The following is a 17,107-nucleotide window of genomic DNA, read 5'->3' on the forward strand; positions in this document are numbered from 1 at the left end:
TAAGCTGAAAAGCTCGTTTAAAAAGTAAAAAATAGCCTTTTGTTGTTTCCTGGTTGGTAAAGACGCGTAAGAGGGTAACAACTTTATAAAGCAGTTAGTAAGCGCTTAAATAGTACTTTATTGCTGTTTACTCACTTTTCTTCTGGTCGGTCAGAAAAGTTGAAAAAAGAACTTCATTAAAGTCCTTTGTACGGATCCGTTTGTATGACATATCAACTTCAAATGAGCCTAATTCTGAAAGAAGCTGAATTTGCTCTTTGAATGCGCAAAAAGCCATACTACCATTTGAATCATGATAGTATTCTCGTAGATATTCCTTAAGTAAAGTAAATAAATGTAACTACTTAAGAAGCGGTTACTAAGTACTTACTTTTATTAAAGGATCCCGATTTTGTAAAAAGATTAAACCATTCAATCCTTGACCTGCAGGATTTGAAAGAAGACGTTCTTTTTGAATAATTGCAGAGATTCGATCTTTATTTGAAAAAGATGAATGGATTTGAGCTAAGGTTGAAGAATTATACTGCTCACAAAACTTTTCAAGTTGTGGAGATCGGAGAAATTGAGCTATTCTAAGCAGTTAAAAAGCAGTCCGTAACCGGTTAGAAAGTACTTACACGTTGTTAAAGTAGGATCCCGAAGCTCACGAATAATTCTTTGCACTCCATTTAAAATTTGTTCTGGAGGCTTGTTTGGAGGTGGTGGTATATGTTGATGAATCCCATGCGAAGTGAAGATGAAATATGGACATTCTTGAAGCTGTAGAGGCAATAATGCACTGAATTTAACATTGCATTTAGTTGTAATAATCCGTCCACTTCCTTGCGGATGGTCTTGATCTGGATAAGCAGTTAATAATCGCTTAGCAAGTAATTAAAAAGATAACATACCGCACCACTGTCTTCTGGAGGTAACAGGTTCAAAACTACCACATTCTTCAGAAGAAGGTAGTAAATCTTCATTACAAAGACTTTCTAAGAAGCCTATATCCATATTTGTATGATTTGGAATAGACTCTCGAAGATGAGAAGGATTCTGACCCCCTAGATCATTGACACAAGCAATATAGGGTTGACGTTCTCCTATAGCGTTCTAAAGTAGTTGTTAAACAGTTCCTAAGCACTTAGAGGAAATAATGCTTACCACTTGATTATACCGCTTAAAAAGCGGTTTACATGATTCCCGATTTTCAACACATGCATGCCCTCGGTTGAAACGCTGCGTAAGCATTCGAAAAAAACTGGAAAAATTAGATCAAGTACTTGCTAACTGCTTTGTAAGTGGTCATAATACCTGTATGCATTTCGTTTGGTCCTATCTGTCTCAGAAAGTTGAATGCTTCGACGAGCCTTTCGAATCCTTTCCCACAAAGCTTCATCTACTGCAGTATGATGATGTAATCTGAGATCAGAATTAAGGAATTCGCATGTTTTAATTCCTGAGCAATTCCATGTGATTCGGCTGACAAAACAATCCAAAAATGAACAAAAAATCGATTCTTTACGACCACAGATTTGCCGCTTCGCATATTGAACCTAAGAACGTAAGTACTTATCAAGCGGTTATTAAGTGGTTCTGTACCTCTGATAGTAGGTTTTTGCATTCATCATATGATCGTCCTCTTGATGCAACAATATATGAATATCCTTGCAAATGAGATTGAGGGTATTCAGGAAGATCATCAATATATTCAACCTTTAGTGTAGTAAGAGGCTTTGTTTTCGCATGAGTCAACGGAATTGGAATGTCATCTTCGGGTTCCTATAAGCACTTAGTAAGCGGTTACCAAGCGCCGGCAAGCTTGGGAGTTTTCCCTACTGTAGTCAAAGCATCCACATCGATTACTTCATTCAAGGGATCTGCAGTAGAATCCATAGTATGACTTGTAAGAAAGTACTTTGTAATCGCTTAAGAAGCGCTTGACGGACCGGAATAGGGAGTGGTGAAGAAATAAGAAAGAAAGTTGAATTTTTCATGGAAAGCGGATTACTGTAAGATATTTAAGGTCGCGCGAATCGTTCTGCTTATAAATCAAGCCTTGGCGGACCCACATTATGAAACGGCTCAAGCGAGCCTATCGATAAGCTCGCGTGAACTGTATCCACACCCGGGGTTCCCCACCGGAGGAGCCCTCGCTGACCAAGCAGAGTGGGCAGCAAGCGTTGTTCGGGGCAGTTGGACCCGCCGGGAGAAATCCAAGCCGTACGGTAATTCTGTCAGGTGGTGGTAAGGCCGAGGGATCGGCAGGGTCGCCGCCGTCTTGGGTCAACTCCTCCGCTGGAGACTCTTCATCTTTCCATCTCCCACTTCCATTCTTCAGCGTTTCAAATGGTCGTGCTTGCCCATTGATCGTTGCTTGTCGCTCTTTCTGACCAAACAGTCTCTCTTTCATTTAATCCCACGCTCTTTATATTTACTTCGAATACAATCGTTCTTTAATAAACACATCTCCAGACATTTCGATTGCGATCCCCGCCGCGAACTTGAACTAATCGGCCCCCCTAATCGCGTGTTAACCGAAGCCCCAACGTCAAATTACTCCGACGCCATCATGTTGTTCGCAAAGTCCGCCTTCCTTTTGTCCTTGTTCGCTCTCAGCAACATCGCCGTTGCTGCCGATTCCTCCGCCTGTCTCCTTTCCGCCCTAGGGTATGCTAGATTAGCCCCGCTTCGTGGAATGAAACGTTGAACTACCGGTCATTTGCTGACAGTTCGGAACAACAGCTCGGAGAAAAGTCCCGGTGACTTGAAGGCCGTCTGCGTCGACAGAGTGCAGAAGAAGATCGCGGATGCCTGCAGTGGTGATGATAAGGAGGATGCTCTGAAGCAATTCGCCGACACTTGCTCTTCCGCGGGCCACAAAGTTGGTGGGTTCTATCTGGTTGACCTCTGTCGCATTGAACAAATACTAACAAGACTTGCGACACAGTCATCAACTCCTCGTCATCTTCCGCAGACTCCTCTACCGGAACTGCTACCGGAACTTCGACTGGCAGCTCCAAGTCCACCAAGACCGCGACGACCGGAACTGGGTTTGTGACTGCTTCTGCAACGAGCACTTCTGGCTCTAGCTCTGGCTCTGGCTCGGGATCTAGCTCCAACGCCGAGTCCAGCCCCAGCTCGACTTCCGAAGAAACTCCTCTTCAGACCAACTCCGCTGGCTCGTCCGATAAGCATGTTTCTGCCGCTGCGTTTGCTGCTGTGGTTTTTGTCGGATTCGCTGCCACCCTGTAATGGCCGGAGTCACTTGTGTTTGATCCATCTACCATTCAATATTCCAACATTTAAACCATGTAACATTCATTCACTTCGTGTTTCATTTCTTAGTCACATACCTATTAATCGGAACACATTAGCATAAGAAGAATGTGATGTACAAACTGCGGAGGGAATATGGCCCATGAGCTACCTCTGTTTGTTTCATGAGTTACTATGGAGCATAGTATCAGTACTAGTAGATGATTCACATACTCTGTAAGTTCGGTTAAATCTTCTCAAAGAAATCATTTGACCAGTTTTCTGAAGAGTTTGGAGTACAAGACCCGCTTTCATCGATCAAAGTTCCGCAAGGAAGCCATGAGGAGTAAGGCATGTTCGGCATCGAGTCAGCCCGGTAGATCTATACTTGGACGAGATCGGGTCGGCAGCGTTCTTGTGGCGTGAGGAGCGAGGAGCGTCGGCACGTGACCCGCGCTCACCGCGCGTTTCCGCCGGCGCCGGAAGGCCTTAGGCTCTGCGCAAGGGAAGCCCATTTGGGCCAAACACGAAAATTCGCGTTGATAATCCACCGGCAACGCGTTTGCCCCGGCGACATCAAATATCTACCACGGCCTCTGCCCCTCTGACTTCTTTTCTCTCTTTCCATCCCTCTCCTCCCCTCCCATCCTAATCCTCCCCCATCTTTCAACGACTTTTCTCTTTCTCATACCCCTTGCAGAGCTTCAATACCCTTTTATCCTAGTAATACTATTTCTATCTTTTCTTTCTTTCTAATTTCTGTTCCCACATACCTCGACCTCCCTGCCACCCGTGAAAATGTTTGTCTACAAGCGAGGTAAGCAATCTTGATCATCACCGCCCCTCGAAGAATGAAAGAGGGGAAATACTCGGCTTGGGTTGCCGCAGTCATGGTTTCCTCACCGTCGTTGCCACTTGCTCGAGAAAAGATTTTGCTGACTGAACTACCATGATCAGACGGACGCAAGGAACGCGTACAGTTCGACAAGATCACTGCTCGTGTATCGAGGCTGTGTTATAGCCTCGATCCCGAGCATGTCGATGCTGCCGCTATCACTCAGAAGGTCATCTCTGGTGTCTACCAGGGTGTCACCACCGTCGAGCTGGACAACTTGGTATGGTCCCTGGATGATACTCGTGCTCTTGGGATACGTGCTAATGCCATCTTTTCAGGCTGCTGAGACTGCCGCTTACATGACCGTTACACACCCCGACTATGCCATCCTCGCTGCACGTATTGCCGTGTCCAACCTCCACAAGCAGACCAAGAAGCAATTCTCACTGGTCATCTCCGACCTCTACCATTATGTCAACCCGAAAAATAAAAAGCCAGCACCCATGATATCTAAGGAAACGTACGAGACAATCATGAAGCATGCTGATGAGCTCAACTCGGCTATTGTGTACGACCGGGATTTCAACTACAACTTCTTTGGCTTCAAGACCCTTGAGCGGTCGTACTTGCTGCGGGTGGATGGAAAGGTTGCCGAGCGTCCTCAGCACCTGCTGATGCGTGTTGCTGTCGGTATCCATGGAGAAGATATTGAGCGGGCTATCGAGACCTACCACTTGATGTCCCAGAAGTACTTCACGCATGCTTCCCCTACCCTATTCAATGCCGGTACCCCTCAGCCCCAGCTTGCTTCGTGCTTCCTGGTCGACATGAAGGAAGACAGCATTGATGGTATTTATGATACCCTGAAGACCTGTGCTATGATTTCCAAGACCGCCGGTGGTATCGGTCTGAACGTTCACCGGATCCGTGCCACCGGATCCTACATTGGCGGAACCAACGGTTCTTCCAACGGTATCGTTCCCATGCTTCGTGTGTTCAACAACACTGCCCGGTATGTTGACCAGGGTGGCAACAAGCGTCCCGGCGCTTTCGCCATCTACCTGGAGCCCTGGCACTCGGATGTCTTTGAATTCTTGGATCTTCGTAAGAACCACGGTAAGGAGGAAGTGAGAGCCCGTGATCTGTTCTACGCTCTCTGGACTCCCGACCTGTTCATGAAGCGTGTCGAGGCCAACGGTGACTGGACTCTGTTCTGCCCCAATGAGGCTCCTGGCCTTGCCGATGTTTACGGAGACGAGTTCGATGCTCTTTACGAACAGTAAGTTTTCTTTGTCACTCTGAGACATCATGTGCCAAGACGGATTGGCTAACAATGATATGCAGGTACGAGAAGGAGGGCCGAGGCCGTCGCACTATCAAGGCCCAGAAGCTTTGGTATGCTATTCTCGAGGCTCAGACCGAGACCGGAAACCCCTTCATGCTGTACAAGGATGCTTGCAACAAGAAGAGCAACCAGAAGAACCTGGGAACTATCCGTAGCTCCAACCTGTGCACTGAGATCGTTGAGTACACTGCTCCCGACGAGGTCGCTGTTTGCAACTTGGCTTCTCTTGCCCTCCCTACCTTTGTCGACGCTGTTCGTGGCGAGTACGACTTTGGCAAGCTTCACGAGGTCGTGCAGGTTTTGGTTCGCAACCTGAACAAGATCATCGACATCAACTACTACCCTGTCCCTGAGGCCAAGAAGAGTAACTTCCGTCACCGTCCTATTGCTCTCGGTGTTAACGGTCTGGCCGATGCTTTCCTTGCCCTGCGTCTGCCTTTCGACTCGGCCGAGGCCAGGCAGTTGAACATCCAGATCTTCGAGACCATCTACCACGGAGCTTTGACCGCTTCCTCTGACCTTGCCAAGCAGTACGGTACCTACGAGTCGTACGAGGGCTCACCTGTGTCTCAGGGTATCCTCCAGTACGACATGTGGGATCGCACCCCCACTGACCTCTGGGACTGGGATGCCCTCAAGGCGAAGATCGCGCAGACCGGTGTGCGTAACAGCTTGCTGGTGGCGCCCATGCCCACGGCCAGCACCAGTCAGATCCTGGGTTTCAACGAGTGTTTCGAGCCCTACACGTCGAACATTTACTCGCGTCGTGTTCTGGCGGGTGAGTTCCAGGTCGTCAACCCCTGGTTGCTCAAGGACCTGGTCGACCTGGGTCTCTGGTCAGACAACATGAAGAACCGTATCATTGCGGATGGTGGATCGGTCCAGAACGTTCCCAACATTCCCGCCGACATCAAGGCTCTCTACAAGACCGTGTGGGAAATTTCCCAGCGGGGTATCCTGCAGATGGCGGCCGATCGGGGTGCTTACATCGATCAGTCCCAGTCGCTCAACATTCACCTGAAGGAGCCCACTATGGGCAAGATCACCAGCATGCACTTTGCGGGCTGGAAGATGGGCTTGAAGACCGGCATGTACTACCTGCGTACCATGGCCGCCTCTGCCCCCATCCAGTTCACCGTGGACCAGGAGCAACTCAAGGTTGCTGACACCAACGTCGCTCGGGCCGGTGCCTCGCTCAAGAAGCGGACTGCCGGCGCTGCGTCCAACACCTACTCGGCGGTTCCCCGCTCCTCCGCGGGCGAAGTCAACGGGCACAGCGAGGCCGCCACCAATGGCGACCAGGGTAGCCCCCGGACCATCGCGGCCGATGCCGCAACCCCTCGCGAGGAGGAGGTTGAGAACCGCACTGCCCAGGATGAGGACGGTGCCAAGGAGAGCGAGGAGCGGGAGAACGACATTTACTCGCAGCAGGTTCTCCAGTGTAGCATTGAGAACAAGGAAGCCTGCGTTATGTGCCAGGGTTAGAACTTTTACGTGATCAATTTGGATGGGCGGCGTCTGGGACGTTTTTCATTTTTGCCAATTTTTTTTTTTACATGTAATTATATCATGAGTTTGATGGATATCAGGTTTTACTTTTTCTTTTTCTTTTTTTTTGTTGTTCATTTCATTTCTTTTGTTCTTATTTTTCCTTTACTCATTTCTATCTCACTTTTCTTTTTCATGTCGACTTACGGGCCTTGCTGTGATTTATCCGAAATCTTGTACCTAAAAAAAGACCTCACCCGGGCAAGGCTTGAGATGGCTGATTTCATGTCTGATGGATTTCATGGCGATAGTGATTTATACCTTAGATAGACTGACTTGTCGAATGGCAGTTGTTTTTCGAGATGCGTTGTTCAAAAAGTGGAGTACAGGAAGTCAGCGCTCAGCATGTCACGTCAGACTCGGACAGTCGATGATTATTGAACAGTGCTGCGGTGCATCACTGCATCTTCACAGTACTCCGGACATTCTACTCCGTACAATCTACACAAAGAACGAGAAAAATGTCCGTGAATTTCCGGTCGGGCTCGGACCAACTTGGATGAGGTCATCGTACGGCGAAGCCGATTAATAATGGGTAGAAAGAAAGAAAGATCGCGCGAGATGCATCGGGCTGCGTGAATTAAATCTCTAGGGCTTCAAAGCCCCGCCTTGGACAGGTCCAGCCAGGCACCCCCTCCTCAACGCTGAACGATGATTGACGCAGTACCTGAAGTGAGTCAGGTCCAATGCAGGTCGTGTCCGCCGACCTCTCAGAGCATGTATTCAGCAATTGGCAGGTCCAGGGTGGCGTTGTACGCGCTCCTGAGCCACTCAGCCCAATCCGAGGGTTTTACGATCGAGACCCATCGAGTGGCCAGCAGGCTAGCAGGGCTCAGGAAGAGATTTTGCTCCAGACCGTCTTGCGCCCACCACCCTGGTTCGGTCTGGACCTGAATTCATTGTGCCGGGTCCTCGCGCCATCCGACCGGGGACGCTAACGTTGGGAGAGAGAGTTCAGAGAGGGGTTGTTTGACATGTTTCATGGGAGCCTACGGTGTATTTGCAGGGTTCATGTCGACGGTAGGGTAGCACAAGGCGGGAATTGCGGTCATTGTATGGATGAATCGAATTGGACAGGTTTGAAGGCGCGCGCCGGAAGTCCTGTCCCTGTCTGAGCCTGCTGGATTCCGGCTGTGTTGTGCGTGTCTTAGACCGATCTGTTAGTCTGAGTCTAGTTCCTAGTCAGTCTTAGTCTCTTCGCTTTCTCTCTCTTCTTTTGTGCGTGTGTCTCGGTGGCCGCAAGTGGATCCATGCCCCCCCCTCTCTTGGTCTTTCTTTCTTTCTTTTGTGCGTTGCCTTCTGTGTTTTGAAATTTCTTCCTTTTCTTTCAACTCGGACTGGAGTTGACGCGAGTCGAGTCAACCAGAAACGGTTAAAGCTGTAGGGACTAGACTCGGACCAAGAGGCTAACAGTCGAACTAGATAGCGTGGCGTAGACATGCGAAATCAATAACGATGATCCCCCTGGACCCGACCAGCAAAGGCAGACCTTTTAACCAAGGACCAAGCCTAGGCTAACGAGGTTAGTGGAAGGTTAACGAGGCCCAAATGCCCTGGAAGGGGAATAGACACGACACGCTGTAACGCCGGCGTTGGGTGGAGGCTGCCAATCGGACGATCGGCGCAAGATGAAAGTCGAAAAACGAACAGGATCAGAATTTAAAAATTGGAAAAGGAGCCGTAAGAAGCAAAAGAAAAAAGCGGGTACCTGAATTTGATGATGGAATGAAGGTTACTCGGGTCGGTGGCACAGTCAGTGTCGGAGGGAATGGGATTGGATTGATTGATCAAAATAAAATGAAATGAAATGAAATGAAATGAAATGAAACGAGATGCAATGAGACGAGACGAGATGAAGGAAATGAGAATCAACCACGTCAGGGAGGGCATTCAGGGCAGCGAGGGCCAGTCACAAAGAGGGTGTGCCTGACCGGAATCCATGGAATTGGATGAGCGCAAATGTCGGTTCACGAGCAGCAGCTGGACTCGGTGGGTCCGGGGCTTTTTTTCCCTTTGCTTTCAGTCTCCACCGCGTGTTCATTGGAGTTCCTGAGGTACCTACCTAGTACCTGTTGGTCGAGGTTGTCTCTCCCCGTGCAGGCCGATAAATACCTTACCTCCGCTCTTTCCTCCTGTCTTTTCCTTTCCTTTCCGTCACCACATTCTCTCTCTCTCTCTCTCTCCCACTTTCCTTCAATTGGTATCATAGACAGTTCTACCTGTCGTTCCTTCCTTCTTATCCATCTACTGCTGTGCAGTCTGTCTCATTGATCGCATTCCTTTGTCGATTCAACCCGGACATTCCTTGCTGATTGATACCCAATTCTTTCTCTCTACACCTCCATTCAACAATTCAACTACAATGGCTCCTCTTGCCAAATCCCTGGCCCTTGCCGGCTCTCTTCTGGCAGCCTTCGGCTCTGCCGCTCCTTTGAACAAGCGCGACAACGGCAACAACGTTCACGTCGTCTATGAGACCTCCACCACCGTCGTCTGGACCACCGTGGATCTCACCACCACCATCTATGCCAACATTCCCGCTCCCACCGTGCCTGCTCAGACCACCGTCATCTCCGTCACTCAGGCTGCTCCCACTGTCCAGACCCAGGAGCCCGAGCCCGAGACCACCAGCGAGGAAGCTCAGCCCACTCAGCCTCCTCAGCCCACGACCACCCAGGTCGAAGAGCCGGAGCCCACTCAGCCTGCCGTGACTTCTGTGCCTCAGCCTACTTACACCCCGGAGCCCCAGCCTGAGCCCCAGCAGCCCACCACCACCGCTGTTGCGCAACAGCCCACCATTACTGCCGCCGCTCTGCCTGCTCCCACCACCGGTGGCGGCAGCAGCAGCAGCGGAAGCAGTGGCAGCAGCAGTGGCGGATCTTGGAACACGGGTGATATCACCTACTACGACACTGCTACTTCTGCCAGCAGCCCGAGCAGCTGCGGCTACACCAACGACGGTGAGACCGAGTACGTTGTTGCGTTGTCCCACGAGATCATGCAGGACAGTGACTGCGGCAAAACGATCACCATCGACGTCAACGGCAAGACTGCAACCGCAAAGGTCGTCGACAAGTGCATGGGCTGCAACGCCGGCTCCGTTGATGTGTCCCGTGCTACCTTCGGCGCCTTGGCCTCCATGGCCGATGGTCGCGTGACCTGCAAGTGGAAGTTCAATTAAGCGTTGATCGCTGAAAGCGTGTTCTCTTTTTCTTGACCTTCTTCTTATACCCTCATCTTGTTTGCTTCTCTTCTTCATATCAACTTTGATTCTTCACATTCTTGTCACTCTTTTATGACTTATTTTCAGACGTTGACGAACTCCAACGGAGCATCTGTCTTTTGTTTTTCTTCATGTGGATAAAGCTCTTCACATCTTTCTTTCGGGGTATTTAAACCAATTCTTTTTTCATTCGCTTTTTGAGGAACAAGATAAGGAGCACGCGGGACGCCTTCCGACACGACGCTACGATAGATATATGCTGAGGTCGATAGAATCGGGAATTCTATCTGGGAGACTGAGCCACGATGAACAATGAAAAGTTTTGAGATTACGTAGATCGATCTTGATTCAATTGCGTTTTGTCTAAACCTGAGATTCTTGGCTTAGAAATAGTGACAATATTGACAATGTCATCTGCTTTATTCACTTTGACTGGCTATACTTGTCTCGTACTACTACTATTCACTCCATAACTATGCCGATCTTCCCTACTCCGTATATCTAGACCTTGGCCAATGCACGTATACCAATTGCCCATAGATCAGATCATTCCAACCCAGCCCTCTCCCGAATCAACCTCTCCACGCCAGGCCTCCTCAGCATCTCCCCCAACACCCTCCCCAACCCATCATCCTCACAACCCGGTCTTTTCATCTTCCCATCCCTCTCTTCCGTCTCCCTCTTCGCCAACTCGTCCATCCCCAACCCCCCAACCCGACAATTATACCGTCCATCCCCGCCCCGCAACGCACAGATCTCCGTCCGCGCGCACGCCCCCGTACATTCGCTCACGTTGTACCCGCGCGTCGTCCGCTCCCAGAAGCCCTGGAATACGGCCTCGTCGCGCTCCATGGCTTCTGTGACGTTGTGCCAGAATGACGGCGTTAGTTCCGTTGTGGCGGATGTGATCGGGGGCGAGAGTGCCGCGCCGTAGGTTTCTTTGGCGGAGTAGTATTTTTTCCAGTGGAGTTCGGGTGCTTGGGAGGATTCGTCGTGGGGAGATGTGGAGGTGGATTCGTAGGTGGGCAGGTCGGCGATGTAGACTGTATAGTCGAGCACGGCGAACGTCACGGGGTCGATCTCGTAGATCCGGAACGCAGGCGGGCCGGACGTCGGCGTCAATGACGGCGCGATGTAGCCGATGGCCGAGGCTGACTGGGCGGTTCGTTTGCCCGGGGCGTAGTCGCGATACGAAACCTGGAAGAGGTCGGTGTGGGTGTGGCCGTAGAACAGCGCGGCGATGGTATCGGCGAAGCGGTTCACGACCCGGTCGAACGCCGCGGAGTAGTCGTGTAGTGTGTCGGGACCGCCGTGGGGAATGTGCGCTACGAGCCAGACGCGCTGGCCGGCGGACTCGGCGGCCGTCAGCTCGTCGATTAGCCAGGCGAGGAGGCCGTCGGGGTCGGCTGGCATCGGGTCCGTGTAGGCGTAGAAGTTGTACTTGTAGTAGAGGACGCTGTTGTAGGAGATGATGCGCAGGGGGGCGGCGTCCTTGTTGTTGTTTTCGGCGCCGTGGAGGATGGAGTAGGAGCCCTGGGGAGTCTTCTTCGGGGTGGTGAAGTTGGGGCCCATGAGCGCCGTCCAGTCGTCCGACAGGGCGTCGTAGGCCCATTGAGGTCGGTGCGAGGCTGGGATGCCGTTGTCCGTGGCAGGGAAGAGGTTCAGCGGCGCGGCGTCGTGGTTGCCCAGCGCGGCGTAGACGAGGCCCAATCCGCCGAGTCGGTCGTAGGTGGAGTTGAGGTCGCGCAGCACGGAGGATTGGTTGACCATCCAGATGTCGTGGGCCGGCACGTCGCCCGTGTAGAGCGTGAATGCTGGGTCCAGCGCTGCGACGGCCGCCATCATGCTGGCCTCCAGCTGCGCGGGCGAGTCGCCGTGCGGGTCACCGAGGGGACCGCAGGGCGCGGCGTTGTGACCGGGGGCGTCGTCGTCGGTCCAGGACCGGCAGCAAAGCGGCTTGGAGCAGAAGGCGTTGGAGCCCGGCTGGTAGGCATGGTCGACGTGCGTGTCGCTGATGTGGGCGACGCGGATGGGCGACTGACCGCTGGGAGGAGGCCGAGTGGCCGTGGAGGGCGCCGGCGGCAGCTCGAGGTGGTCGGGTTGCACGGGGGGATAGTCGCAGAGGCCGACAACGTGCGCGCAGAAGGTCTTGGAGGTTTGCGAGCCGACGTGCAGCTCTTTGAGCACGTAGTACACGGCCGGACCTTGCGCGGCGATAAGTCCTTTACAGACGTCGGCATCTTCGACCTGAGAAGCAGTCAGCATATGACATTCAGAGGTCGGATCAGATCAGGTCAGACGCGATCGTATCCTCTGGAGATCGACCCGACAGGAAGGAAAAGAATGCAAGCATACGCCACTGATAATGCACACGTCCGTGACGACCCGAATCAACGCCTCCTGACCCAGGCCAGCCACCAGTTTGAGGGTGCCCAAAAGACCTTCGCAGCTGGCACAGGTGACAGCTTCTTTGACATCGTCCCAGATGGTTTTGGCCCAGTCGGACTCGGTCTTCGCCTGGACGCCAATCGACGCCAGAGCAGCAAGCAAGAAGGCGGGTCTCATTTCCAGATCAGTCTGTCCCAAGCGACGAGCCTCAATTCTTCATCGCATTCCAAAAAACCTCCCTCGAACCCGCCATCTTGCTGACTTTATGTAGTCCTGTCGATGGATTCCTCGAAAGCGAGCTGATTGTCATAGTCTCGCTTCCCCTCCGCCCAGATCCGTCGGCATCCGATTCCAGCCCTGGGGAGTAGAGGAAACCGTTACGTTTTGGAATAAGAAGACGAACACCTCGGGCGAGAGGCCGCCCATGTGATGGACGGTGGGTTGCATCGTGGATTGTCATCTCCGCAATCAAAGTTCAGTGAAGCTGAAGATCGCAGAATTAGCGCGCTGCAGGCCTGCGAGGGACCGAAGGGTTCAACGACTGGCCCCATTTCTCCCATCCCTGACTGATCACGGGGGCGTCGTCGATCTCGTCGAGTGGCTTGACAGAAGATGCTAGGGAGGAATTATTAGTTCTCCCAGGATTTGTGGATTAGGGGTGTGTTTGTGTTGGGTGGTCGGAGGGTGAAAGAACACAGTCCGACAATAGGATTCTCAACCCTTTGAAAGATAGCATCATGACTTGGGGTCAGGTTGAGGCTGCGGGAGTTCCGAAGACAATGGGATTATGACAACAGATTGTCTTAGATCGGAGGATTCAAAGCCAAATGGAGAGCGCCAGAGGAGACCGAATCCCTTAAGACCGCAATCGCCGCTGCAGGCCATTTCGATAGTCTGGCTGCGTCGTGCCTGGCAATATCCTGTCCAATTTCAATATTCAATATCCAGATTCACCCGGGGATTAGAGAATAATAAGAATAAGAATACTCTGTAAGGATAACATCATCCGGCCAGGAACCGACCCCCCCAAAGACCCAGCGAAAAGTCCCTTGACCCACCGCCACACAATCCTTTCCCTTTCCCTTTCTTTCCTTCTCCGCTTCTCCTCATCTTCGCTCTCTCTTTCTTTCTCACTCACTTTCTTACTCTCCTCTCCTCTCTTTCGGTTTGTTTGTTTGTGTACTTCTGTATTTCTCATTGAACTGGATTGCTTGCATTTATTCCGCTACTTCCCCAGATCCCCCGCCATGGATCCGCCAACGTGGAATCATCTCGCGCCGCCTTGTTAATGCCTCCGCCAACTCCGATCGCTCAGCATGGACGACCGTCGCCCCCAAGTACTGGTCGTTTCCATTGTCTTTTTCGTCATCGCCTCCATCTTCGTCGCTCTGCGCTTCGTGTCGCGTCTCTGCATTGTGCGCAAAGTTGGTCTTCATGATTATTTAATGCTCTTGGCCTGGGTACGTCGATTAAGTCCGGACATAAGAAAAAAAAAAAAAAAAAAAAAAAAAACGAAACACAAGAATAAGAAAAGAGACAAACAAGATACTGGGGATTGGGCGGATGGATGTGTTAATTATGCGACCAGATTCTTGACTTTGGTTTCTCCTTCTCCCTCTTCTATGCGACCAGCAAAGGCTTGGGTCTCCACGACCCCGACATTGACGCCGCCGCTCGTCCAAGTCTCAATCGCGCCAATTATGCCTTTACCGTACTCTACGTGAGTGACCGTGACTCCGTTTCCGCCGTCATCCGCTTGGCAACGTGCCCCTTCGCTTACCGTCGCTAGAACCCGGCTTTGATGGCCGTTAAAACCTCCATTCTCGTCTTCTACCTGACCTTGACGCAAGGTGAAAAAGTGTTCCGCTGGGCCAACTACGTGACTCTCGCCGTCGTGAATGCCGCCGGTCTGGCCCTGACCTTGGTCAATGTCTTCCAGTGTCGCCCCGTCGGCGCTGCCTTCGCCTACCCCAAGCCGCCCGATGCGACCTGCAGCGACATCCTGACTCTATACCTCTCGTCCTCCCCCGTCAACATCATCACCGACTTGGCCATTCTCTTTCTGCCCAACCCCATCCTCACCCAGATGCGCCTCCCGCGCAAGCAAAAGATTATCCTGGTCATTACCTTCAGTTTCGGTTTCTTCGTCGCCGTTGTCGATGTCATCCGCATTGCCTATTTGCAGAACGCCGCGACTTCGCGCCAAGTGGCTCTGAAAGAGCTTCACCTCCAAGACTCCCCCGGCGATGACTTCAATTGTAATACTTCCCTGCCCTCTACCCCCTGCCCCAAGGCTGACTAGTTTAGGGTTTGCCTCTTTGTCGTTCATGTGGTCCGTCGTCGAAGTCAACGTGTCGGTCATTTGCGCCTGCGTGCCCAGTTTGAAACCGCTGGTAGCTCGTATCCTTCCCAAATTGATTCGCGATTCCGATGGCAGCTCGCAGCCGACGCTCGATCCTGCCATGCCCGAGCTGCCAGAGATGGCCGAGCCTCCGTCTCCGAATGCGATTCCGAGCGGCCTCAATACTGTACCGCAAACCGAGCATCAGAGTAAACCAAACTCGCAGTCGGGGAGTCGCAGCAGCGGTAGTCCAAGAAACATAGAAGGCCCCATCGACATGCTCCAGTTCTTGACGGTCCGTGACCCGGCATCTGCGGATGCCGAAGCTGCAGAGACCAACACGGCAACCATCACCAGCGCCTCCTACCCCCCGACGATCACGTTCTTCGATTTTGTCAATATGCGAACCCCGACGAGCATGCTCAAATTGAGCAACAAGGAATCAATTGCGCCCGTGGCCCTGACTACCGTTCTCTTTTTCTTGTGGGGCTTCGCCTACGGACTGCTGGATATCCTCAATAGCCAATTCCAGCAAATTGTGCGACTGGATGCGTGGCGTTCGCTGGGTCTCCACGCCGTCTACTTCGGAGGGTACTTCGTGGGACCTCCTTTGGTCGGTCGGGTCGTGCTAAAGCGATGGGGTTTCAAAGCCACCTTCATTACGGGCCTGTGTATATACGCCTGCGGCACTCTGATCTTCTGGCCGTCGGCCGTGCTGACCTCGTACTCCGCTTTTACCATATCGAACTTCATCGTGGGATTTGGTCTGGCCGTGCTGGAGACCGCCGGCAACCCGTTTATTGCGCTCTGCGGGCCGCTGGAGAACTCCGAAATCCGCCTGAATATTTCCCAGGGAGTTCAGGCGGTCGGCAGTGTCCTCTCGCCGCTGTTGGCCAAGAAGGTCCTGTTCCGATCCGTGACCGACGTCTCGGCCTTGGTGGACGTGCAGTGGACCTATCTGGGCATTGCGTTGTTCGACGTGCTGCTGGCCGTGGCTTTCTATTACCTCCCTATTCCGGAAGCATCGGACGAAGACCTGGAGGAACTAGCCAACCGGCGTCGCGCAGACAACATGACCAAGGTGCTAGGCGTTCCCGTGATCTGGGTGACGCTGGCGTTGGGGGTCTTTTCGCAATTTTTCTACGTGGCCGGACAGGAGGTGTTGTCCCAAAGCTTCGCCAGCTTTGTCGACTCGGCCGACCCTGGGTAAGACTCCCCCTCCGATGCTCGTCCCATGGAAGGGTTCTCGGTAACTGACATGAAGTTCACAGATCCAGCCTTGATAGCTTCCAATATTTGACCATCGGCCATTCGGTATTCGCCGTGGGACGATTCCTCGCCGCCTTCTTGCAGTGGTTCTTGAAACCACGGTGGATTCTCCTTCTGTCTTACGTTGGCATGATCGTCTTCGCCGTGCTCTGCATGAAGACTACCGGATCTGCGGCCGTCGCGATGGGACTCATGGTGTACCTGTTTGAAAGTGGCGCGTTCAGCATTATCTTCGCGATTGCCCTGCGCGGCACGGCGCAGCACACCAAGACGGCCGCCTCACTGCTAACCATGGCCATCAGCGGCGGTGCCTGCTTTCCCTTCGCCCAGTATGCCGCCGAAGTGGCCGGCGGCGTCTCTTTCTCCTACAGTGTCCTGGTGGCCATGTTCTGCGCCGGAGCCATCTTCCCGCTGTACCTGAATCTGGTTCCTGCAGCCAAGAAGCAAGTCGACCCCGTTCCGAACGAGTATCTGCGCCGTCATCGACGCCGCAGCCGCGCCAAGCCGAACGCCGTTCAGCGAGAGAAAGAGAACCCATCAATCGGAGGTGTCTTCTCGCGCCGACGCAGCGTGTTGTCAGAGCCGCTGTCCACCGTACACCTCCCCGATCAATCGCAGTCGCAGTCACAGTCGCAGTCGAACAACCCTCCGACCACCAAGCGTTCGTCCATCCAGGGCGGACTCATGCATGATCTGGCCCCGTGGCCTGAAAACTGAGGGTTTCGCGTTCCCCCTTACCCCCTCCCTCCTTTATCCTCCCCCCGCCCCCCCTTCTCTTTCCCTCCATCCATCTTTATAACATCCCAATTCCCCTTCAACTCAATGATACCCCAACCTTTACGAATCTTACGGCTACTTATTACCCAGTGTGGCGATGGTCATCTCTAAGAAGGGAAGACCAAATAAAAAAAAAGAAAAGCA

At 52.3% G+C, this 17,107-nt stretch overlaps 5 protein-coding genes across 5 annotated transcripts; 4 read left to right on the forward strand and 1 right to left on the reverse strand.

Moving 5' to 3' along the window:
- Positions 1-2,551: 2,551 nt before the first annotated feature.
- Positions 2,552-3,234, forward strand: LDX57_006485 (putative GPI anchored cell wall protein; the record flags this gene model as incomplete). The annotated part of the gene is made up of 3 exons (XM_046088194.1): positions 2,552-2,649; positions 2,725-2,867; positions 2,930-3,234. 3 exons carry the CDS (start codon positions 2,552-2,554, stop codon positions 3,232-3,234), a joined length of 546 nt encoding a protein of 181 aa, XP_045944164.1.
- An 801-nt stretch (positions 3,235-4,035) lies between these two features.
- RNR1 (ribonucleotide-diphosphate reductase subunit RNR1) lies at positions 4,036-6,902 on the forward strand (the record flags this gene model as incomplete). Its single annotated transcript, XM_046088195.1, has 4 exons — positions 4,036-4,054; positions 4,195-4,352; positions 4,411-5,351; positions 5,417-6,902. 4 exons carry the CDS (start codon positions 4,036-4,038, stop codon positions 6,900-6,902), a joined length of 2,604 nt encoding a protein of 867 aa, XP_045944165.1.
- Positions 6,903-9,128: 2,226 nt separating this feature from the next.
- LDX57_006487 (RlpA-like double-psi beta-barrel domain-containing protein) lies at positions 9,129-10,619 on the forward strand. Its single transcript, XM_046088196.1, has one exon. The coding sequence runs from the start codon at positions 9,328-9,330 to the stop codon at positions 10,144-10,146; it is 819 nt and encodes a 272-aa protein (XP_045944166.1). The 5' UTR covers positions 9,129-9,327; the 3' UTR covers positions 10,147-10,619.
- A 115-nt stretch (positions 10,620-10,734) lies between these two features.
- Positions 10,735-12,753, reverse strand: LDX57_006488 (sphingomyelin phosphodiesterase; the record flags this gene model as incomplete). The annotated part of the gene is made up of 2 exons (XM_046088197.1): positions 10,735-12,435; positions 12,544-12,753. 2 exons carry the CDS (start codon positions 12,751-12,753, stop codon positions 10,735-10,737), a joined length of 1,911 nt encoding a protein of 636 aa, XP_045944167.1.
- Positions 12,754-13,892: 1,139 nt separating this feature from the next.
- Positions 13,893-16,903, forward strand: LDX57_006489 (putative MFS monosaccharide transporter; the record flags this gene model as incomplete). Its single annotated transcript, XM_046088198.1, has 5 exons — positions 13,893-14,036; positions 14,165-14,296; positions 14,366-14,834; positions 14,884-16,123; positions 16,189-16,903. 5 exons carry the CDS (start codon positions 13,893-13,895, stop codon positions 16,901-16,903), a joined length of 2,700 nt encoding a protein of 899 aa, XP_045944168.1.
- Between the last annotated feature and the right edge of the window lie 204 nt (positions 16,904-17,107).

This window comes from Aspergillus melleus, assembly GCF_016097325.1.
Source record: "Aspergillus melleus strain CBS 546.65 chromosome Unknown contig3, whole genome shotgun sequence".
Classification (NCBI taxonomy): domain Eukaryota; kingdom Fungi; phylum Ascomycota; class Eurotiomycetes; order Eurotiales; family Aspergillaceae; genus Aspergillus; species Aspergillus melleus.